At 42.0% G+C, this 24,544-nt stretch overlaps 1 protein-coding gene and 1 non-coding gene across 5 annotated transcripts in view; one reads left to right on the forward strand and one right to left on the reverse strand.

The window, feature by feature from the left end:
• The window catches only part of MITF (melanocyte inducing transcription factor), a 287,564-nt gene that overhangs the window by 105,342 nt on the left and 157,678 nt on the right, over window positions 1-24,544 (reverse strand). For 2 of the 4 annotated variants that reach the window (XM_066244596.1, XM_066244595.1), the window contains exon 1: window positions 10,941-11,024. The exons of the other annotated variants lie outside the window; for them this stretch is intronic. In XM_066244596.1, coding sequence (XP_066100693.1) covers window positions 10,941-10,996 — 56 coding nt within the window. In that variant the 5' untranslated portion in view covers window positions 10,997-11,024. Of the gene's footprint in view, window positions 1-10,940; window positions 11,025-24,544 lie in introns of those variants that run through there. 4 annotated transcript variants of the gene reach the window in all.
• On the forward strand, window positions 3,778-3,881 carry LOC136314816 (U6 spliceosomal RNA). Its single transcript, XR_010727396.1, has one exon. It is a non-coding gene; the product is annotated as a U6 spliceosomal RNA (small nuclear RNA).

Here is a 24,544-nt window from a genome sequence, read left to right on the forward strand (position 1 = left end):
TTTAGAGAGGAGAGGGAGGGAGAGAGAGACAGAGAGAGAGAAGGGGGGAGGAGCTGGAAGCATCAACTCCTATATGTGCCTTGACCAGACAAGCCCAGGGTTTCGAACCGGCGACCTCAGCATTTCCAGATCGACGCTTTATCCACTGTGCCACCACAGGTCAGGCATGATGTTCTTGTTTAATAAAAGAAAATCAAATGCTTCTTTTTTTATCGCTTCTATTCATTTTGAAATATCCCCTAATTTTTATGAGCAATATAGAAAATGCATATAATAAGAGTAAATTAAAAAGAATTTAAAAATGTATTTACACTCTAATTTTTTTTTTTTTCATTTTTCTGAAGCTGGAAACAGGGAGAGACAGTCAGACAGACTCCCGCATGCGCCCGACCGGGATCCACCCGGCACGCCCACCAGGGGCGACGCTCTGCCCACCAGGGGGCGATGCTCTGCCCATCCTGGGCGTCCCCATGTTGTGACCAGAGCCACTCTAGCACCTGAGGCAGAGGCCACAGAGCCATCCCCAGTGCCCGGGCCATCTTTGCTCCAATGGAGCCTCGGCTGTGGGAGGGGAAGAGAGAAACAGTGAGGAAAGCGCGGCGGAGGGGTGGAGAAGCAAATGGGCGCTTCTCCTGTGTGCCCTGGCCGGGAATCGAACCCGGGTCCTCCGCACGCTAGGCCGACGTACACTCTAATTTAAAATAAGTAAAGTATGTATACATTCAAATACATGCACATCACTACCAGGGAATGTATAAAGATGCCCACAGTTGCCAGCATGGAAGTAGAATTACAGGTAAATTTCTTCTTTAGTCTTTTTTCCCCCTAAAGTAAACAAAACAATAATGATTTTTCTCAATGGCAGAATATATGCCACTAATTTAAGAACACAAAGACAGGACTTGAGTGATCGCAGTCACCACTTGGCTGGAAAAAGGAGACTGGATCACCACCGACAGTATTTTGACAATAAGATGGGAAGGTAGGGATTCTCCAGCACACTGGTTCTCCTGGGTGTCTTCAGCATCCCAGAAGAACTGAACCCTCTCTCTCTCTCTCTTTTTTTTTTTTTACAGTTTCCTACAGACACACAAAGATTAAACAAAGCTGACATCCTGCTTCTGACTGTAACGCCGTGTATTTATCCACATAATAAAAGCAGCTATTACTCAAAATAATATATTCACCTGGAAAGATCTACTAAGAAACCTTGAAAACTATTAATAAAATATACTTACCTAAACCAAGGAAAGAAAGGTAGTGGTGGGGAGCACTATTTAAAATAAATAAATAAACAAATAGTCTTAGTATTCAAAGCCTGTCAGGTTACAGCATTCCCAGAGAGGCTGATCCTTTTGATAAATACAGAAGCAAACCTTTGTGCTGTCGTAAACGCAGCTGTGGGATAATCGCAGTAATTAGCTGCTCAGGACAAGCCACTGGTAGTGATACTGGGAGAAAACCCTTTCAATTAACAGTAAAGCATTCTTGAGACATCTTAAATTAAAATTATGAGTGATCAACCATGGTCAGGCTTCACTTTAAAGTCTACAATAAAATCATTTAAAGTAGTTACTTAAATATCCAAACAGGAAAAAAAATACATTTTGAGACAGGAAACCCCCACTAAAGAAAATCTGGCAGAGCTCACTAATTGCAATTATTAATAAATCTTCCAAAAATAAAGTACCGAGGAAGATTGTAGTCACTTCATTGCGCACGTTCCCTGAATAACATTTCTACATCATTAAGATAACTCCCAGATTGTCAGCATTACTCTCCATTTTGAACATCCCATGCCCTTAGAAATAACTGAACCTGCAATTATCACCTTATAGACAGAAAAAAGATATCCACATTTCCAAACGTTAGCAAGACAAATGAGCATAATCTTTTAAACCCATAATTGAGGTGAGAACATTAAAGGTGACCGCAAAGCTTATTTTTAAAATAAGACCTGGCCCTGGCAGGTTGGCTAGTGGATAAAGCATCTGCCCAGTGTGCAGTCATCCCAGGTTCGATTCCCAGTCAGGGCACGCATGAGAAGTGACCATCAGCTTCTCTCTCCCTCTTCTTCTTCCCTTCTCTCCCACTTCCTCTCTCATTTGTGACTGTGTGTTAGCCTCAGTTGCTAAAAATAGCTTGGTTGATTCGAGCATCAGCCCCACACAAGGTTTGCCAGGTAGATCACAGTCGAGGCACATGCAGGAGTCTGTCTCTCTATCTCCCCCCTTTAAATAAATAAATAAATAAATAAATAATAAAATAAGGACCTTATACTGAAGCCACTAATGGTAAGCAAGGAGAGCTGTCCAAACATATTTAATTTTAAAAGCTAACTGAATTCATCCAGGGCTTAAGAAAATCCATCTCTGTTAGATAACCCTAATTCCTGAGTCTGACTCCTTCTAATCAGAGGATGTAAAGGTCATTTATTCAACAAATAATCATTGAGGTTTTTCTCTGTGCTGGGACTACTTGCTCTCTGATTTCATAGAGGTTAAAGCCATGGCCATCAAATTTTTATGTGGTGCCTTAAAATTAAGTCCATTATCTAGATTATTCAACTCTTATCTAGTTCCACATGGGAAAGTATACATCTCACCTTAAGAAATCACCCTCTGAAAGCCACTTAAAGAAAAAAAGGTTTATAGAGCCCTGGCAGGATAGCTCAGCAGTAGAGCGTCGGCCCAGCATGTGGAAGGCCCAGGTTCGATTCCCACTCAGGGCACACAGGAGAAGTGACCATCTGCTTCTCCACCCCTGCCCCTCTCCTCTCTCTCTCTCCTGCAGTCATGGCTTGGTTGGAGCAAACTGGCCCCGGGCACTGAGGATCTGGCTTCACCTCAGATGTTAAATAGCTCAGTTGCTGAGCAATGGAGCAGTGGCCCCAGATGGGCAGAGCATCGCCCTGTAGGGGGCTTGCCAAGTGGATCCTGGTTGGGGCACATGCGGGAGTCTGTCTCTCTGCCTCCCCACTCCTCACTTAAGAAAATTTTTTTAAAAATTAAAAAAAAAGAGAGAGACAAAAGCTTTACTGGCACTCATCTGGATAACTAAAGCCAGACACACAGCTTCCCTGAGAACTGGGAATTTCTGAACAGTGACTTCAGGAGGACTGTATTCAACTGGGCTCAAACTCTAGTTCAGTCCCTGGTGAGCAGTGGTCTTTCAAGGTGCCATTCCACCTCTCTGAACCTCTCCAAAATGCTCTGCCCAGAGGTATTGTGTTGACTGAGTGGCTACTGTTAGTAAGTTAAAGCACTCAACCCGGCGGCTGGAATATGGACACTGGGTAGTCACGAGTACCTGGCGGATATGTGCTCCAAGTAATCTGGTCTATTCCTAAATTCAAACAGTTCGTTCCACTGCCTTCATTCACTACTTAAATATCTCAGACATTCTAGGAAATCCATCACCCCAGCATCCAAACAATACCTGCCTGACTGCTCCTCACCTTGGAGAGTGATGCCAAGCCCTTTACTCAACCTTAGAGGTCAGTCTCCGGTGTGCACACTGGGCTCGTCCAAGGGAGGAAACTGGTGGTCAGTTTAATTGGTCTCTGGGCTGAAGGAGCTGGTGAACTTTTTGCTGCTTTTCCTCTCTTCACTTTCTCACGCAGAACCCAGCTCTGCCACTTACTAACCTGAACTGTGGCCTAATTAGGCCGTCTCTGCGCTTTGATTTTTCTTATTAATAAAGAGTTTTAATATGTCTGCCTGTCAGCATTATGATGAGGATTAAAATTTGTAATAGGTGTGAAACACTAAGCACATGGTGCTCATTTCACCAGCCTATACACCAAAATTGGAACGATGCAGAGATTAGCATGGCTCCTGACCAAGGACGACACACTAATTCAGGAAGCATTCCATATTTTTGAGTTGCGCACTTGAAATCTGTATGGCTTTGTAACCAATGTCATCCCACTAAATTCGATTTTAAAAAAGCTAAGCATATGACTGAAACACAGTCTAATAAATAGGAGCAGAGTTCAAAACTTAGTAAAAGTATTAAATTATAAACATGCTACTTCTTTCCAGGTGCAAGGAAGCAATTTTGTATACATCTATATGCAAGTCTGGGCCATAGCAGATTGGTCTTTTAAGGTTTAGGCAATCCATAATTAATTCAGAGAACTTGACAAAGTTTTTCAGAGGTGAAAAGAGAAGATAATTGATCCTGTGATATCTCATGAGTCATAAAGTAAAAAGCTGAATATCTACCTGCATGACGGCACAAGTAGCTCTGCCCAGGAAAGCACACAGCGGATGCTCACAGCCACGGTGGAGACGTGGACACAGACAGGCACAACATTTGCTTCAAGAAGTACAGGTGAGAACTCTATGTTATGGATAAGTTAAGCCATAGGGGTTTCCAAATGCACAAGGCTGTCACAACATCAGCTGAGTACGCTGTCTAAAATCAAAACGCCCAATCTCCACCCCTAGATATTGATTTCAGTATTGGTAAGTCTCAGGAATCAATATGTCTACAAAAGTTCTGCAGCTGATTCTGATGCCTGGCCATGTTCGGAAACTAAGAGTCAAACACCCCAAAAATCCAGTCATTTAGTAGGAGCTGGGACATGAACCCATATCTCCAATTCTTGGACCAGAGTACTTTCATCCATGTCTGAGGAAATTCCCATTCCATGCCCATGTCCAGAAGCCTGACAAGGGCTCTGAAAGTCCTTCTGAAACGGAATCAATGTGTGAGATGGGACGGGATGAGATGGGGGTGAGGTGGGGTGGGGTGGGGTGGGTTGGGATGGGATGGGTGGGGTGGGGTAGGGTAGGATGGGGTGGGATGGGATGGGGTGGGGTGGAGTGGGAGGGATGGCAGGGGGAGGCCTCCTCAGCCGGGTCAATGGGCCATACACCCAGACAGACAAAAACACCAGTCCAGACATTGCCAATGGATCTTTATGTTACAAACAACTACTTTATTATAACTAAAATCAACATAAAGGCTGAATCTAGAGGCACAGTTCCCAACCAATTTGCTCTGTCAGCTGAAAGAAATTCTTAGGAGGCTTTTGAAAGTGCCTCATGTGCACAGATCACAGGAAGAAGAGTTGGTAAATGATTTCATTTGAAATGACATTCAAGCATTTCAGAATGATCAGCACTTTCACTATCTTCATCTCTCCAGTCTTCCCAAAGTTTTCACCATGTATAGTGGAGACAATTGCCAACAAGAACTGAGGTTGAACTAAGTAAGAAATTACTTGTTTTTACTTGCACTTATACTTAAAATAGCTGAGAGTATAACCATGTCACTGTGAAAATAACAGATTTCAGAGTTTGGCTTCACAAATTGAGATCTTCCTAACTTATGTTATTGCCAATCCTGGGTGTTAGTGGTCAAAAAAAGAAAGAAGAAGACAACCTGCCCAAATTCCAGCATTTTGGAGTAATAAATATTACCAGCTCAAACAGTCAATACTACAGGTGCCTGGTGCACAGAAAATAAAAAAGGCTTGCAAACAGCTCATATTTCTCCTCTTCTTTCCTTCAACAAACATCTGTATGCTTTTCAAAGACAAGCTTCTGATGAGGGATATTATGGTGTCCAAAGTAGACAGTTCTGTCCTCTGTGACTCTGTACATTTCATTAAACAGAATGAGGAAACATACTAAAAAGAATTACCAACCTATCAATGATATATAAGTTAAAATCTGAAATCTTTACCAACACTTACAATTATTTGACAAAAACTGGATCTTCATATCTACTTAAGACTAATAGTCCTTAAACCAGACCTTCAGCAGATACCAGTGAGTATAATCTCAATAACTGGTTAGCTCAATAACCAGTTAGTCAAAATCAATAGAACATTAATAATACTCCCAATACATCAATATTCTTCAAGAGAGGACACAAAAGAATGATACCTTGGGGTATAGGAAGAAAAATTAAAACATTTCTTTATATGTATATTTTTTATCCATCATTTTATTTTCTATTTTTGTACATGTATAATATATTAGTACACATTTTATAAAATAAAATTAAAATATGTTGAGAATGTTTGCTTGAAAAGAATTTCTTTAGGAGTGATGACCAAAACGTTAAGAGAACTCAGTAATATATGAACAATGTTTTCCAGGCAATTTTCATCATCATATTTTTTTAAGTTGGTTATTTTCACCACTTTCAAAGAATATCTTATTTCTCTATACTCCAACTAAGGAGAATGTCAAGCTCTTAATAAAAAATATTGTCAACTAAGGACACAAGGATGTCATTTTCTCACTTTATGACCACACTGATCTCCATTTTTCCACAGATACTGCTACGGTGTGCCATACTCTGAACACTCAATTCCCTTCAAAAAACTGTCTTCAAAAGTCAGACCACCAAACAGCTCTAAAGGAGGAGCTCAGGTGCCCACGCTCAAGCTTTCCGTCCTTCATTTCAAGCTTCCTTCCACGAGACCACACTCTAGAATTCTTGCTTACTCTGTCCAACTATGGAGTCCCAATTCATAACTAGCTGCAATGTTTTAAAAGGCTCAGAAAAGCTCATCCCCCATGAGGTGTATGCAATTGATATGGCCTGTAATTGATACCACCTACCGTATTTTCAAAGGGAGAACTTTTAATCCAAAAATTTTGACAGTATGACAAAATTCAGATGTTTGTGTGAAAGTAATTGCAAAAACAACTTTTTAAAGACAAACTCTCTATTCTTATTCAAATAAGTGTCCCAGGCACAGGGATGTTCTGTACACTTGTCTTGACAACATAACAGTAAAAACCTTACACTGCAATCACTTAACAATTACTGTATGTCTACTAAGTTTGCAATACTGTATGGAAATCAAGACAAAAGTATGAACTATAGTCTCAGGAGTAGTCAATGAGTGCCCCTGTCATGGTGTAGAAGGCAGCCTTGTGCCTGACCAGTGGTGGTGCAGTGTATAGAGCAGGGGTCCTCAAACGTTTTACACAGGGGGCCAGTTCACTGTCCCTCAGACCGTTGGAGGGCTGCCACATACAGTGCTCCTCTCACTGACCACCAATGAAAGAGGTTCCCCTTCCAGAAGTGAGGCAGGGTCCGGACAAATGGCCTCAGGGGGCTGCGGGCCATAGTTTGGGGATGCCTGGTATAGAGCGTTGACCTGGGATGCTGAAAACTAAGGCTAGAAACACTGAGCTTACCAGTTTGAGCATGGGCTCACCAACGTGAGTGCAGGGGGTCACCAGCTTAAGTGTGGGTTCATAGACATGGCCCCATGGTCACTGGTTTGAGCCCAAAGGTCACTGACTTGAGCCCAAGGTTACTGGCTTGAGCAATAGGTAACTGGCTCTGCTGGAGACCCCCAGACAAAGCATGTATAAAAAAGCAATCAATGGACAATTAAAGTGCCAAAACTATGAATTGATGCTTCTCATCTCTCTCCCTTCCTGTGCATCTCTTACCTGTCTGTCCCCTCACTAACAAAAAAAAAAATTAAAAAAAAAGAAGGCAGCCTTGCAAATAGTACTAATGACTTATGGTGTTCACATGTCACTTATGCCGACCCAGGACCCTGTCCCACTTCTTTGATAAAATACCTTGATTTCACTTTGAAGAACCAGCCTCCTCATACTCAGTTCATGAGGTTACCGTGGTGCTACTTCCCAGGTTGGCCTATCACACTGAATGAGCTCTGTTACAAGATAGCCCAATAAGAGTCAACCCTATGCCTTTGACTAGAACTTCTAGGGTAAAATAACTCTCTTTATATTAAGATTTGGAAAGATGATAGAATGTAGAATGTAAATCTGGAACTTCCAGGGCCTATCTGGGGGAAAAAATCCAAACAAGATGAAACAGTACTGTGAGTTGAAAGAGGGAACACAGAACTGAGAAGAATGAGGAAGGAACCAGTGTTTGGAAGACAGTAGCACCTGAATCAAACCATGTATAACTCTGCATGTTGGATGTTGATTTACAGGTACCAATAAATCTCTCGTTTGACTTAAGCTGGTCTGGTGTGTTCTGGTATACCACAGATGGTTTTTGTGACATTTTAGAAAATACCAGTTATTTCGGGGGAAAAAATCAAAGTTTCAACCTAAGAGCTAAAACTCAACCAATCTAATATTTATTCCCTATTTTCTCCTTGTTTGGGCTAGTATACTGCCACCTACAATATTCCCCAGGTTTCCAGGAATTAGGCCTCGTGCCTACGTTTTGCCAGTGATATTCAGAAATGTTATGTAGTACATCCAGGAATTCTCCTTAAAGAGACATACCATTCTCTAAAACTGCTGCCATTAGTCCTGGAATTTGGCTGTAATAGCAGGAGCTCCAGCAGCCATTTTGGACTATGAGGTTGAGTCCTCTGCCACTGGCCCTGACCCAAACTTAAGGATGTAGCAGCTTCATGATCAGAAACTTTTATTCTCATATAGAATCCCCAGCACCTAGAAGAATATCTGGCACATAGTACAATGAAATAAATATCTGTTCAATGGGTAAATTTGGTGCCTGTATCCTAACAAATACCCCACTTCATAAAATCAGATAATACTAGAACCCTGATGTTGGAAGACTTTTACCCAAACCATCTGCTTAAATCATCCAATGACAGAGATGTGTTTTTCCAAGGAGATATGAGTTCAAAAACTTACTGTATTGCCTTAATTCTAAGACAAGCTTTCCCTTCACATTTTAAGACTTTCCAAGTCAGAAAAGATCTTATAATCAACATATATATATTTAATAGAGTTTTCTCCTACCCCAAACAGTTGCCTTATAGTAAATGGTCAACTGGGGCCCTAGCCAGTTGGCTCAGAGGATAGAGTGTCGGCCCGGCATGCAGACGTCCCAGGTTCAATCCCCAATCAGGGCACACATGAGAAGCAACCATCTGCTTCTTTCCCCTGCTCTCTCCTACTCCTCCCTCTCTTCCCATCTCACAGTCAGGGGCTCTACTGGTTCAAGGGTCGGCCCCAGGCACTGAGGATTGAGCTTAGTCAATTCAAGCACCGGCCCCAGAGGGGGCTGCTTTGTGAATCCCAGTCGGGGTGCATGTGGGAGTCTGTCTCACTATCTCCCCTCCTCTCTCTCTCTCTCTCTCTCTCTCTCTCTCTCTCTCTCTCTCACACACACACACACACACACACACACACACATATTTATGAATGGTGGTCAGCACATCATGTAGACAATATAGACAATAAGTAAAGGTCTGGCTGGGATTTCTTCTCCAATCCACGGTGCTTTAATTCTTGCACTGGCATCCCTTGAATCTCTTAGCATCTTACAATTGTTACTTTCTAGAAAGCCCAAACTCTTAAGACTGTTGCTATGGTGTTCCTTTGATTTCCTAGAGGAAAATACAAAAGGAACAATTAATTCATAGTGTGTGCCCTCCTTCAAATAACAGGCACAAAGAAGTTAATGAGCAATAGCTCAGAGAACAAGTTTTGTCGAAGACAAAAGCTAGGAACTTCATTCTGAGTTTATGGGGAAGTAAGCTCCTATGCCAGGTACTTTAGGTAACTAGAACAAAAATAATTCAAATAATTAAACAAAAGTCATTGAAATTAAGAATTAATTAAAGTATACCTTCAAGAGTAACACCATCACACTGCACTTAAGCTGCATCAGAATGACATGTTTTAGCCATTCATGACATCCATTTATTTGTTTAAAATTAATATTTAAAAAATGTTTAAGTTATAAAGGACATTTTTATGGAGTATGAACCTCAAGGGTTAGCAATCATATTTAGTACTATCTGATTTTAAAGCAGAAATTTAAACATTTCTAGCATGATGACATTTTAAATACATAATTATATTTACTTTGTTCATTAAAAATACTCTATCATTTTAGAGAGATAATTAAACTGTTTTAATGACATACAGAATGAAAAAATAATTTGTAAAAGCAAACTCAATGCAGCAAAAGGAGCACAAGAAATTAGAAATCATTTAAAAAGTTTCTGTAAGACTTTTTGAAGATATATCTACTGAATGTAATGCACTTTAACCACATTTAAATTTTGGGAATTTTTTTTTTAAGAATCAGATTCTCAAAATAGTCCAGCTACATTTAGTATTTTTCCATTATTCTTGCTGTCTTTAAACACACCTTCACAAGCTGCTGAGCATGATGCTTTTCTGGCTTAATCGGAACCTCTCTCATGACCCAGGAACATTCAGTAAATAATTATTAAGCTCCAGAGGTGGCTTTTGCATAAGTTGATTTGCTTGAATGCCTATTTACCGAGGGACACAGCTTTTAGTATTGTTTCCAAATCTTACTGCCTAACACTGAGAGCTGATGCTAAAGGGGCTGGGGAGAGGGGTCATGCATTCAGTATGCTTCTGTTTTAGTAATTCTAAAAGTGACTATCCCAAACTCGCACTACATGTACCTGCAGATGATTCTGATTGCAGATGTCCTGTCTTCCTCTCAGAGAGAAAAACAATCCATATACATAGAAATGCAAAGGAGATGTTATTAATGCAACTGTTACTAGTCCACAGTCAGGAATTAAAAAAAAAGGAGAAGCAAACACCCCAAGTGTCTGCAATAGGATAGTTCTGACAAATGTTACTATCAGACACACTCTCTTTCCTGAAAGAAAAACCATTTTTCAGTTCATAACAAAGCTGAACTGCAGCCTAGCTTGTAATCATAAATCTAGCTCTGTTCTCAGATTTTATTAAGCAGTCATTTTTGGCATTATTAATTTAAGACCAACATTCAATTTTAAACAAAAAGGCAAAACCAAGAGCTAGCATTTTGTCCCCAAAACATTCATTTTCTCCTTCATGTATCCACCTCCTAGAGGTTCAGCTCAAGCTGATTAACGCCACAAAGTATTTTTAACTCCCAAAAAAACCTTCCCTTTCTCTGGTCTCCTCCTTCAAAAAAAAAATAATCACTTCTGTTAAGTGGTCCCAGGATTGTTTCCAGAATAAGACTTCACTTACAGATACAAGCTTTCAAAGGCGCAGGGCATGAACATCTGAACTCTCAGCGCCTCCATCTTTTTCCTTTAAGGTGTTCTGCAAGCCCTTGGCGAAGAGTGAAAGTCAAAGTTAGTTCTGGCACTGGCTGTGTCACTAGGGGTGGCTCCTGATAAGGCCCTGGAAACTCCAATCCACGCACAGCTCCAGCCAGAAAGGTACCTCCTGTCTATCTGCAACAGCAGACCTGTTTAACCCAGTCCCTACTGCACCTGCATGTAGCAGTGCTGCCTCACACTGCAAAGGGGCTCTGCAAGGACCCGGCATGGCCAAGCCAGCCGCAGCCCGGCAAGCACCGTGGATGCTCACTTAGCCCCCGGAGTGCAGGTGCTGGGTGAGGCTTGCAGCGCCAGTGCCTTCTTAGAGAACTTGAAGGGAGAGATCATTTCATATAGCAGTGAATTTTGAACACTTAATAGAGCAACAGAATCAAGGAGGACTGTCAGAGGGTTTGTGCCTTTCTCAGTTGAAGGGATCTCAGGCATCAGCCCATCATATACCTTTAGTTGCTTTGCATTTGCAAAGAGGCGTTTTTGGAACTGGTGTTTGGTAAATTGTATACACTATCCTGCTGACAAACTAGAGATCCAGACAGCATCCCTTACCCTCAGACCTAGGAATACAAGCAGGGGTACCCTCGTCCAGTCCCAGTGGGAGTCAAAGGCAAGATGCTTCTTAACATGGGCACTGTCTTTTTGTACACGCACATCTTTAGGCCATAAATTGGTGAAGTCTGATCGCGTCATCTAATTACCTTCTGAACACACAGGTATACAAGAAGAAAAAAACAAAAATGTATGTTCTTAAATGACACTAAAATTCCAATGTGAAAACATCAATATTTTCAAATATTGATGCATCTCCTACAGATTCAGCGTACCAAAGATGTCCTGAAGAGTTATGAAAATATATATTGTTCTCCCAACACACAATTCAAAGGTCCGAACAAAGGTACCTGCCACTGGCTGGCAGTGCACCCTGAGCACATTACTTCACCTGAGAGTTCGCCTCCAGAGGAGATGACTGGAAAACAAGGCAGTCTATATATGCTATAATCAATCTCTAATTCCATATGTAATGAAATTATGTTTTCTAAATGTCCCACTAATAATAGGAAACATCCAGCCAAGAGTCTGAGACAAGCTATTTCTGGCTATTTTTATTTTGTTCATTTTTATTTTTTTTTAATTTATTTATTTTTTCTGTATTTTTCTGAAGCCGGAAACGGGGAGAGACAGTCAGACAGACTCCCGCATGTGCCTGACCGGGATCCACCCGGCACGCCCACCAGGGGGCGACGCTCTGCCCACCAGGAAGCGTCGCTCTGTTGCGACCAGAGCCACTCCAGCGCCTGGGGCAGAGGCCGAGGAGCCATCCCCAGAGCCCGGGCCATCCCTGCTCCAGTGGAGCCTCGGCTGAGGGAGGGGAAGAGAGAGACAGAGAAGAAGGAGAGGGGGAGGGGTGGAGAAGCAGATGGGCGCTTCTCCTGTGTGCCCTGGCCGGGAATCGAACCCGGGACCTCCGCACGCCAGGCCGATGCTCTACCACTGAGCCAACTGGCCAGGGCCATATTTTGTTCATTTTTCATTCATTCATTCATTCATTCATTCATTCATTCATTCTCTGGTTTAATATGTATTTATGGAATACCCACTATGTCCCAAGCACTTTATACATTCTTGGAGGTACAGTGGGGCACACATTTTAAACAATCACACAAATATATCATGATACATGTGAAACTGAGCTGGAAAAACTTAAAATGTAGGGTCAAGAAAAGGCTTCCCTTAAGGTAGGACCTCTGGGCTGAGAGCTAAATGTGGTAGCAGTTGGGGGAAACAATGGGAGCACAAGGAAGAAGAGTTTTCTCAGTAAAGGTAACAACATGTGTAAAAGCTCTGGGGTGGGAAGTGAGAAGGCAGACCCACTGCGGCTGAAGGGAAGGCAGAGTGAGAAGGAAGCATGGCGTCCATGAGGTCAGTCGGCGTGGACCCAGACCCTGCAGAATCTGTCGGGCCAGAAAAGGGTAGTTGTTTTTGATCCATAATGAGCAGGAACCACTGCAAGGCTGGAAGCAGGAGAACAATGGGCTCATATTTGAGTTTTTAGAACAGTTCCTCTGGCTGCTATACTGAGAACCAACTGGAGAAGGGGCAGGCATGTTCACTGCAGGCCCTGGTGGGAGACAGTGACAGTTCACGGGAGGAGTGGTAGAGAGAAATGGGCAGATTACTATAAAATTAAAGACCAGTAAATAAAGAGACTGCAGGTGGGGTGGGGAATCCAGACCCCTAACACAATAATGGGATTCATTAAGCACAGTGATTGAGCACTTCCTCAGATAGAAGATGACTCAGATGCTACATTGTTCCCCTGAGAAGCTCCCCACCTCTCCTCCTCCTGCCTCTTGCAGGCAGAAGAATGACTAGCACAGGCTCTGTTCTCAGTTAATCCAGGTGGAAATCCCACCACTCACTACCTTCTGGGACTTTGTGCAGATTAGTGAATTTTCTGAGCCCCAATTTCTTCCCCTGAAAAGGGGGAAAGACACAGTGGCTGTCCCAGAGGTTGCTATTAGAACTGAGGGAGATGATCTGTGTACTGTGTCTGGCACAATCTTTGCCACCCAATAAAGCTCTAAATTAAAGTACAGCTCTTGTGATTATGACTGTGGTTGGGCCTGTCTTCCTGGATTCACATTTAACAGAAATAGAGCAAGAGCAAGATCAAGGAAAATAAAAAAGGCAGAAAATGACCATGATAGGACTTTTAGGGATTATTTTTAAAAAGCCAAGCTGGACTCTCTCCCACCTTGGGCACTGTTTGTGAGTACATTAAGTCACCAGGCACTCAGGTCCATGTTAGAACTGAAACCCTGACTTATTACATGCTTCACCACAGGAAAAGTCTGTACCCTACACCAATGGTCCCCAACCCCTGGGCCGTAGACCGATACCGATCCGTGGGCCATTTGGTACTGGTCCGCAGAGAAAGAATAAATAACTTACCTTATTTCCGTTTTATTTATATTTAAGTCTGAATGATGTTTTATTTTTAAAAAATGACCAGATTCCCTCTGTAACATCTGTCTAAGACTCACTCTTGATGCTTGTCTCGGTCACGTGATACATTTATCCGTCCCACACTAAAGGCCAGTCCATGAAAATATTTTCTGACATTAAACTGGTCCGTGGCCCAAAAAAGGTTGGGGACCACTGCCCTCCATGGGCTCTCACATGTTGACCATGAAACCACTGGCATGAATTCCAGTCCTTCTAGAACGGATATATTATCGTGCCAGATACACCCCTGGCACATTCAGACACTGACATTTCCTGGCTTTTTATCCTGAACAATCCACCACCCTAAGAAAGCTACCTATAGGCCATTTATAGAACGCTTAAATAAAACTACTTTTAAGGGGCATGTTCAACTTATTAATGGTATTTATTTTTTATTAAGTGTGAGGCAGGGAGACAAACTCCTGTATGCACACTGACTGGGATCAACCCAGCAAACCCCCTACCAGGCAATGCTCTGCCTTTTTGAGCCGTTGCTCCATTGCTCAGCAACTGAGCTACTTTAGCACCTAAGGTGAGGCCATGGAGCCATCCTCAGTGCCTGACGCCAACTTTGCTTGAACCATTCAAGCCATCGCTGTGGGAGGAGAGGAGAGAGAGAGAGAGAGATTGGGGGGGGGGGTGAAGCAGATGGATGCTTCTCTGTGTGCCCTGACCAGGAATAGAACCCAGGACATCCACCCTCTGGGCCGACACTCTACCACTGAGCCAACAGGCCAGGGCCTATTAATGGTATTTTTAAAAGATCTGTATTACATCAGTGCTCTTCAAGAATATTCTTGGGCCCTGGCCAGTTGGCTCAGTGGTAGAGCGTCAGCCTTGCGTGTGGATGTCCCGAGTTTGATTCCCAGCCAGGGCACACAGGAGAAATGCCAATCTACTTTTTCACCCTTCCCTCTCTCCTTTCTCTCTATCTCTCTCTTTCCCTCCTGCAGTCAAGGCTCCATTGGAGCAAAGTTGGCCTGGGTGTTGAGGATGGCTCCATGGCCTCTGCCTCAGGTGCTAGAATGGCTCCGGTTGCAACAGACCAATGCCCCAGATGGGCAGAGCATCGCCCCCTAGTGGGCATGCCGAGTTGATCCTGGCCGGGCACATGTGGGAGTCTATTTGCCTCTTCACTTCTCACTTACAAAAATAAAAATAAAAATAATATTCTTGGACAGAGCAACAAAATGCCCACCAGCAAATGGACCTAAGCTTGATTTAAATGGGCACATCTGCCACCACCTACAAAATTCATGAGATATTCCATATATTGTCCCAAAACTAAAATACTGGTCCTCAAGTAGTCACATCATTATTCTACAAATGTCTTCTGAATAGCAAAGACCAAGTCGATTTGGTTCATCATTGTATGCCTAGAACTTAGTGAAAGAAACAGTCTGTGGTTGGTGTTTAATAACACCTTTAAAATAAATGTATAATGTGTTAGCAACTCTCTTGTGCACATCTGTACTATCCAAATGAGTATCCTAAGTGCATATACAACTGTGCATTTGTATACAAACACACATACACACACCCCTCTACAAATACACAAACCCTAAATTTAAACACAAACTTAGACATTATAGTGAAGAAAAAGCAATATTTTTTAAAAAAGAAATGGTGAATGCAACATAAAAATATTATCTGTCCTCTGATACATTTCAAATCATAATTACTACTCCTTGCCCCAAAGTCCAGCACATTAGCTGGGATCATCAGAATTTTTATGACCTTTACAAAGATGACCTCGGCTAAAATGAAATTTAAAATCATCAACCATCCTAGGGAGAGTCAACTTTTTCTTTGGGGACTAATTTTGGGCCTCAGAATCTCTTCAGAAGGAAAAATTCAATCACTGTGTTGAATGGGTTAGCGAAGAGGGAAGAGGCTTCCCTTGCTATCTTGTCCAAAACTCCCCTGAAGAAAAGTAGAAACACTACTTTATCACAGTCAGAATTCTTCTTGTTTTTTGAGGTATCAAATGTTTTATTGCCCCAAAACCACACAATTTTCTTTTATCTCTTCTTTTAATAGTCATTGCTCTTTTCAGTGAACTCATACTTCCACTCACCAGCCTCATGACTGCTAACATTTGAGGGCTCACTGTGCGCCCAGCAACATCCGGGCTATGAACTAGCTCTCCCACATGACTGAAGAAGCAGCGACCCACGCTTCACATGTCTCATTATATCCCAGCCCAGCCAGTGGGACCCAAACCTGCATTCCGATCAGGAGCACCTGGGGACCCCTTTCCCAACACTACCCCTTGAAAATCAACTCAAAAGCATTTAAAAGCATAAATGTTAGGGGTCTTTATGAAAACAACAACGAAATGAAACTCTCCAGGGGTATGGTTTGGAATTCTGCATTTTAAAAAGAAATTCTCATAAAAATCTGAAGGCCTGGGAACCAGTAATCGATAATACAACATATTATGATGTATATAATTATATATAATATAGTCTGTAGATTTTCTAAGAGTGGCAGGAAAACATTCAAGAATGTTTATTCCCTTTGTTTATTGAATAAAGAAATCTTCACTTGTACAGTTTAATTCTTTAAAGTGTCCACTTGGAACTACTATCGATGTCCTTTGACTATTGAGAGACTCATTACGAAGTAATTAAAAGAGTACCATAGAAAGTGGTTAGAAAACTCCAAGAGTACTTTCAAGAGGACCAAACACACACCCTCTTCTCCCCGCATGCCAGTAAACTAACATCTGAGAGAAGACAGATGCCACAGAAAGGCCTTCCTGGGAACACTGCTGGCTCTCCCCAGCACGTGGAAACATTGTTCTCTGGGCTGTGTGGAAGGTGCAGTGAAGGTGTGAGAAGAGCTTTTCAGCAGCCAGAGAACCCACACTCACACACACAGGCCTCCCCACTGCGGAAAGAGCAGAGAGACCAATGCCTGCTCCAAGGCCACCTTCCCATGGCTCTCCCTTCGTCCTTGAGGCGAGGACCTACAGGCACACACCTCTTCCCCAGGGAGGTCTCCCTGCCCATCTTAGCTGAAGTAGAAACACCCTCCTCTGTTCCCTGTGCTCTCAGAAAATGTTTTTCTTTCTTTTATGGCACTTAATCCAAATTGTAATCATTTTATTTGTTTAATTGTCTTTTATCCTTGAGGGCAGGGTCCTTTGTATTTATTTTGTTCTCAGGGCCTGGCATATAGGAAGTGCTCAATAAATATTTGCTGGAATAAAGGCTAGAAAGACAGAAGGAAGGATGGAAGAGAGGGAGGGAGAGAGGGAGGGAAGTAGGGAGGGGGGAGGGAGAGAGAGGAAGGGAGGCAGAGAGGGAGGGAAGCAGAATGAAAAAAGATCAGGTAAGGAAGGACCTATAAGTATAATTTGAGTGTGGCATTTAATTAATTAGGAAGGAAGTCAATAGGCATAAATGGGATATACAATTGTATACTCTTTAGAGCCTTTTAGTTGCCAAAACCAACTAACTTTCCATAAAGTATTAGGATACAAAGTTATAAGCAATTGGTCTAGCAGTTCTAATTTGATACTCTCAAGGAGGTGACTGAAGGAAATAATGACTACCTATCTGCAGAAGTAACTGTTCAACACCACACAATCACCTTTACCTCTTCCATCCTGTTTCTATGTTTTTCTACTACAGAGAACAAATCTCCTATCACAATGACGGTACAGCATCTTTCTTCTGAAAGACAGCTGATAGTAGCTGGCACAAAAAGATGCCCTTTAAGGTTGAAAAGGAAAATGCAGACAAGACAAATATGACCTCAGGTAAACTTAATTAATGCTCATGCAACATTATTTAAAAAAAAAAAAAAACTGTTTGGATGCTCACACAAACATACAAAGGTAAAATTAATTTTTAAAAACCGGTTTAGAAAACTCTGTGTGCCCTGGCCGGTTGGCTCAGCAGTACAGCGTCGGCCTGGCGTGCAGGAGTCCTGGGTTCAATTCCTGGCCAGGGCGCACAGGAGAAGCGCCCATCTGCTTCTCCACCCCTCCCCCTCTCCTTCCTCTCTGTCTCTCTCTTCCCCTCCCGCAGCCAAGGCTCCACTGGAGCAAAGATGGCCCGGGTGCTGGGGATGGCTCTGTGGCCTCTGCCTCAGGCGCTAGAATGGCTCTGGATGCAACAGAGCGATGCTCCAGAGGGACAGAGCATCACCCCCTGGTTGGCGTGCCAGGTGGATCCCCGTCGGGCGCATGCGGGAGTCTGTCTGACTGCCTCCCCGTTTCCAGCTTCTGGTTCTGAATAATGAAAAGAAAAGAAAAGAAAAGAAAAGAAAAGAAAAGAAAAGAAAAGAAAAGAAAAGAAAAGAAAAGAAAAGAAAAGAAAAGAAAAGAAAAGAAAACTGTGTATTTTTAAAAAATATTTTATTTATAAATTTTAGAGAGAGAGAAGGGTGGAGGAGCAGAAACATCAACTCGTAGCAGTTGCTTCCCATATGTGCCTTGACCGGGCAAGCCCAGAGTTTCAAACTGGCGACCTCAGCACTCCAGGTTGACGCTCTATCCACTGCGCCACGATAGGTCAGGCAGAAAAATCTGTCTTGAGAATAACAATATAATCTACAAAGAGACACCTCAATTTCCTTCTGAAGCAAATACTTAAGCAATTAAAGGGAGAAATACATGAAATAATAGCTTGGCCTTTCATTTAATATAATAATCCATACAGTAGGTAACTTCCTATCTTGAGCTCTCATATCCTCCCTCTCAAAGTTCACTTCAAAAGAAGTATTTGTTCCTGCCATATAGGTAGTTTGGAGGTTGTTTCTGAACAAATTCTGAGACAAACACAGGGTTGGAGAGGAAAACACCAAGATTATGGCATTTTGAAGGTATTTCTTTAAGTGACAAATTTAGTAAAACTGCAATTTACTTTCCTTATCTAGGTAAATAAAGAGGAAAAGAGAATGCTATCACCATTGTAGGGGGCCAAAGTGACTCACTCTATGACTTTACAATAAATAAAATCTTCCACTTCAGAACTTTATAATTGTGGTGCTTTTCTCTCCATTTAGTGCTTATCACCTAACTCACTTGAAAATAAAACTGTGGACCTTTCTTTCACTGCAGTGCCTTTTAAATTACTTAAAGATTGAAGAGCAAATAAGCAGACAGGATGTCTCTGCCATCCTTTAGGGTGCTGAGGATTGACTTATGAGCACACCACTGTCATCGTCATCTAAGATATCAGGTTCCTTCTTTCTTCTTCCAAGCAGGAGTCAAGATATGAAAATATACTGCTCACAGAAATTAGAGGATATTTAAAAATGAATATGAAGTGATAAAGAAAAAGAAGCATTTCATTTTTTTTAAACAAGAACATCGAAAAGCAAAGAACAAGTCAAAGAAAGTTATTCAATTATGCAAATGAGATGCAAAACCAACTTTTATTTCATTGGTGAAAATGCAGTATACTAAAGGCTGAAAGTACTGGAGTGTCTGCACGTTCCCTGATTGTGAGTAGTACATGTTAAAGCAATATGATATTCAGCTATTAGAAGTGGTCTGCACAGGCCATGTTAGCTCAGGTTGCAGCTGCTAAGAAGGTGAATCCATCCTTCTCAAGCTTCCATCTCTGAATGAGATGCCAGGGCATCAGTAGCTCAAAGAATCACCCAAATCTTTCACAGCCCAAGGGGGCGCTGGGAAAGGGGATGAAAATAAAGTAGAAGGGGATACTTTGTCAGCCAGACTTCCTAGTCTACTCATGTAAATTAAATATTTGTTTCTAAAAACTGAGCTGGAGGTAGAGAGGGTTTCTTGAAGACAACCACACCATTGCTATGGTGGAAAGCTGTACGGAAGTCAAGGGTGGAGGTACAAAATCTGAAATTTGTACAAGATGTGGTAAGGATCCAGCCAGTAGTTTCAACCTATGGGCAGGAAACCTGTAGTAGTTCATTAGTTTATAAATGAATGAACAGCTAACATATCTCCCCTACAGATAAAAACTTAGCCCCATTTTTCAACTGGAGACAGCCTAATGTGGTGGTACAGTGCAGACACATGCATACGTACACACACAAACCCACCCACACGGACCTTTATCTTGGGTAATTTAATTTCTGAGTCTTAAGATATTAATATCAAGACCTTAATATTAACTTTTTATTTAAGGGAGAGGAGGGGAGATAGTGAGATGAACTCCACATGTGCCCTGACCAGGATCCACCACGCTACCCATCTGGGGCTGATGCTACAGTACCGAGCTACTTTAAGGACCTCAGGTGGATGCGTTCAGACCAACCAAGCTATCCACAGTGCCTGGGACGAATTGAGTCACTCATTGCAGGAGGGAAAAAATGAAGGGGGAGGGGGAGCAAGGGAGAAGATAATCACTTCTCTTGTGTGCACTGACCAGAAATGGAACCCAGGATGTCCATACACCAGGCAGACACTCTATCCACTAAACCACCAGCCACGGCCAATATTAATTATTTAATAGGTTAAGCTGATGATGAAATGGGGTAAGGTATGAAAAGTTATTTTAGCACAGTGCCTTAAAAAAAATGGCTCTCAATCAACGTTATGCAAGGAACAAGACTCTATTTTGGAATACTACAGGGAATGAAAAGTTACCCCTGATAAACACAAAGTATGTCAAGTTGCAGGGCAAATAAAATTTATTATTTGAATGTAACAGATATTTTTAAAACTTGGTATCTGAAGAGACAGTATGAATTTAAAATACATAGAAGCTCAGAAAGATCTGGATAATTTTTTGAATAATATGTTCATAAGAAATAACTTGAAAACTAAAAATGTTGGTGATGATCTGTAATTTCTTGTAGTGGATAACTGTGCTATTTTAATGGTTGTCGTGGCTTGGACAAAAAGTTCCAGCCTATGGAACCTTCTGCTCTCACTCGGTGTATCAACTATTTTCTTGACTTGCATTTTTTACTATATAAACATATCCAGAAATCAAGCAGAAAATCATGTATTTAAATAAGCAAAACTAGAACCAGTTGTTCAGTAGATCACCTTGTGGCACGTTAGCGTTAACAGTCAAATTTCCCAAACTTCTAAAGCATCTCAATACTCACACACTAATGACATCCTGTCTCAGGTGTGCTGAGCAGACAGGATTTAAAATGAAAAAAAGATATCTGCACAGAAATCCTTCCCATTGAGTAAATCCAATCAATCAGAGTAAACTCAATGCACATTAGCTGCTATATCTCATTTACACTCTGGGCATCTTGCCCATAATCTAAGTGTATATTTATGTTGATAGTAAAACATGAAAATAAGATAATCAATATTTTAAATTAATAGTCTGTGCAATTTAAAGTTATGCTGCCATTGTTGGTCAAATAAGTTTGTAAAATGTGATTTTTATGTTTGCTCACTTATACTTTGCATTGGGGTCTGGGCAGCTCCAGGCATATGTGGGCCTGTGAAATTGCAAATTACCTTCCTGTGTTGGAAGGATCATTGTTTTGCTAATGTGTGCTGGAGGAAAGGTTTTCCCACCAGAAAGTTTTGAAAAGAGAGAGAATGAGAAGAGAGAAAAAGAAGCTCTGTTTTGCAGAGAGAGCAGAGAGAATGCTGAGCGCTGAGGAAGAAGCCAGTTTGTGCAGAGAGAAGGTGTACAGACAGGGAACAGAGCTGAGGGGCTTTGTGAGCTCCGCTGAGACTGGTGGGGCCTTTGATTCTAGGAGGAACCAGAGAAGATGCGCCTGGTTGTGGAACCGGAGAATGCGTCAGGGCTTTGGGAGCTCTGAGTGAGAGGGAAGTGTTTTCTCTGCCTGTTTGCTCATCGGCTGGTGAGAGACTTTAATAAACAGAATGGCCCTCCATTTTTTGGCTCCACTGTTTCTTTACCATCTGCCCGAATCCAGTGAGAACCTGCATGGCCATGTCAGTAGTGGCCACAGGTCCTACAGCCATGAAGTGACAAAAAAGAAAAAATTAGGCCTGACTTGTGGGTAAAACAGTGGGTAAAAACGTCGTCGACCTGGAACACTGAGGTCGCTGGTTCAAAACCCTGGGCTTGCCTGGTCAAGGCACATATGGGAGTTGATGCTTCCTGCTCCTCCCCCCTTCTCTCTGCCTGACCAGGCGGTGGTGCAGTGAATAGAGCATCGGACTGGGATGCAGAGTACCCAGGTTCAAGACCCCGAGGTCACCAGCTTGAATGCAGCGTCATCTGGTTTGAGCAAAGCTCACCAGCTTGGACCCAAGGTCGCTGGCTTGAGCAAGGGGTCAGTCAGTCCGCTGTAGCCACATGGTCAAGGCACAAATGAGAAAGCAATCAATGAACAACTAAGGTGTCGCAACAAAAAACTAATGATTGATGCTTCTCATCTCTCTCCATTCCTGTCTGTCTGTCCCCATCTATCCCTCTCTCTGACTCGGTCTCTATTAAAAAAAAAAAAAAAAAAAAAAAAAAGAGGCCCTGGCAGGTTAGCACAGTGGTAGAACATCAGCCTGGCGTGCGGGAGTCCCAGGTTCGATTCCGGCCAGGGCACACAGGAGAAGTGCTCATCTGGTGTCCACGGCTCCCCCTCTCCTTCCTCTCTGTCTCTCTCTTCCCCTCTCACAGCCGGGGCTCCATTGGAGCAAAGTTGGCCCGGGCGTTGAGGATGGCTCTGTGGCCTCTGCCTCAGGCACTAGAATGGCTCTGATTGCAGCAGAGCGATGCCCCAGATGGGCAGACCATCGCCCCCTGGTGGACATGCCGGGTGGATCCCAGTCGGGCGCATGCAGGAATCTGACTGCCTCCCCGTTTCCAACTTCAGAAAAATACAAAAAAACAAACATTAAAAAAATAATAATAATTTAAAAAAAAAGAAAAGAAAAAAGAAAAAAATCTTTGCTTTAAAAAATTAAGTCATATATCCTTTTAAAAAGTGACTAACAAAGCTACCTGATTGTCTCTTTAATAATTACTAAGTATTAATTACCTGCCATGTGTTACAGGCAAGCATGGTAATGTAAATGCAGATAATAATAACCACTCTCATTCAAGCTTCCCTCATTCCTTACATCAGATAACATTGATTCATTTTTAAGCAATATGGAGAAAATGATGAATAAAAGGAAAATTAAAATGCTCTTACTAAGACTTATTCATTAAACATATATTCACTGAACACTCACTACGTCCCAGGCACTGTTGCACAGGCTCATGCCTCAGTGACATGCCATGGATCTCTGATTCTAAAAAGAGAAATAATCTGGAGTAACTCTGAGTGTTCAAATCATTCACTAATTTAAACTGACAATCTGTAAACTGTGTAGATTTGCAATGTTTAAGCATCATCCACAATGATATTCCCAATGATATTAACAAGAATGTTTGGTTTCTATATTGACAACATATTTTTATTTCCTAGAGTGCCAGGCAGAAAATATGAAAATTTGAAAGAGTAAGATCATGTTCCTGCCCCTTTTTAAAAAGGGGGGTGGGGACAGAGAATTCATCATAGCACACTGATATCTGTACCTCATTTTGGCATATCACACCTCATGTTAATTTAACCTCTTTATATTTAAATAAAGAGACTGAGGGACAGGGAGTGAGGTGAGTAATGTGACCAAAGTCATGATGTTAATGAGCAGATGCAGATCTCGGGTTTGAAATTCTAGAGCCATACTCCTCTCACTGTGGTTCTCTGGTCCAAGTTTTGTGAACCACCCAACAATCACAAAAGCAAATCAACTCTAAAATCAGAAACTTGCACTGGAGTTGCCTCATTGGTTGCCTGTGCCTAACACCTGCCCTGGATTCCGGATTCCATGAAGCATAAACCAGCCTGTTAGCTCCCTTCTTCATCCTGACTCAGGCACAATTCCAGCCCCAGAGAAAATCCCCAATAACTATTTGCCAATGGGTTAAATGATTAATTAACTGACCACAGTGCTTTTTATGGCCACTTTTTACCATGATCTCCCTTTAAAACAAAATAAAAGAAGGAAAGAATCAACTTGTCTCTGAATATTTATACAAGCAAGAGTTAAATTAATGGCAGTGACTAGAAAAAAACAAAGTTGTCTTGTTTGGAAAAAAGAGTAAGAAAATGTGGTTACAAGGGGGGAAATCAGCACAATTTACATTTGCTAATGGGAGAAAAAATTAGAAAGCACTCTAAAAAGAAAAGAATTATTTAAAAGGTCTTCAGGAATAACACAGCCTTTGGAAATTCAGAAGAATAACAAACTGCCTTTGGCAGAGATGGTAAATTTGAGCACTTTCCCAAAGTGTGCTATATAAAATGATCTCAAATCAAGACACAGAGACTCCCCACTAAATAACTGTAGAATTACACAATGAGAAAGACCCTTTCAAATATCTTTCATGCCAGGAAAAGTCTCTGTTTGATGCTAATATGTCTTCAACCTCCTAACACTTATCCTTTGTAACAAAAAAAGGCCATGCCCTGACCGGTTGGCTCAGCGGTAGAGCGTCAGCCTGGCGTGCCGGGGACCCGGGTTCGATTCCCAGCCAGGGCACATAGGAGAAGCGCCCATTTGCTTCTCCACCCCCCTCCTTCCTCTCT

The sequence above is a fragment of the Saccopteryx bilineata genome, chromosome 10 (assembly GCF_036850765.1).
Source record: "Saccopteryx bilineata isolate mSacBil1 chromosome 10, mSacBil1_pri_phased_curated, whole genome shotgun sequence".
In the NCBI taxonomy this organism is placed as follows: domain Eukaryota; kingdom Metazoa; phylum Chordata; class Mammalia; order Chiroptera; family Emballonuridae; genus Saccopteryx; species Saccopteryx bilineata.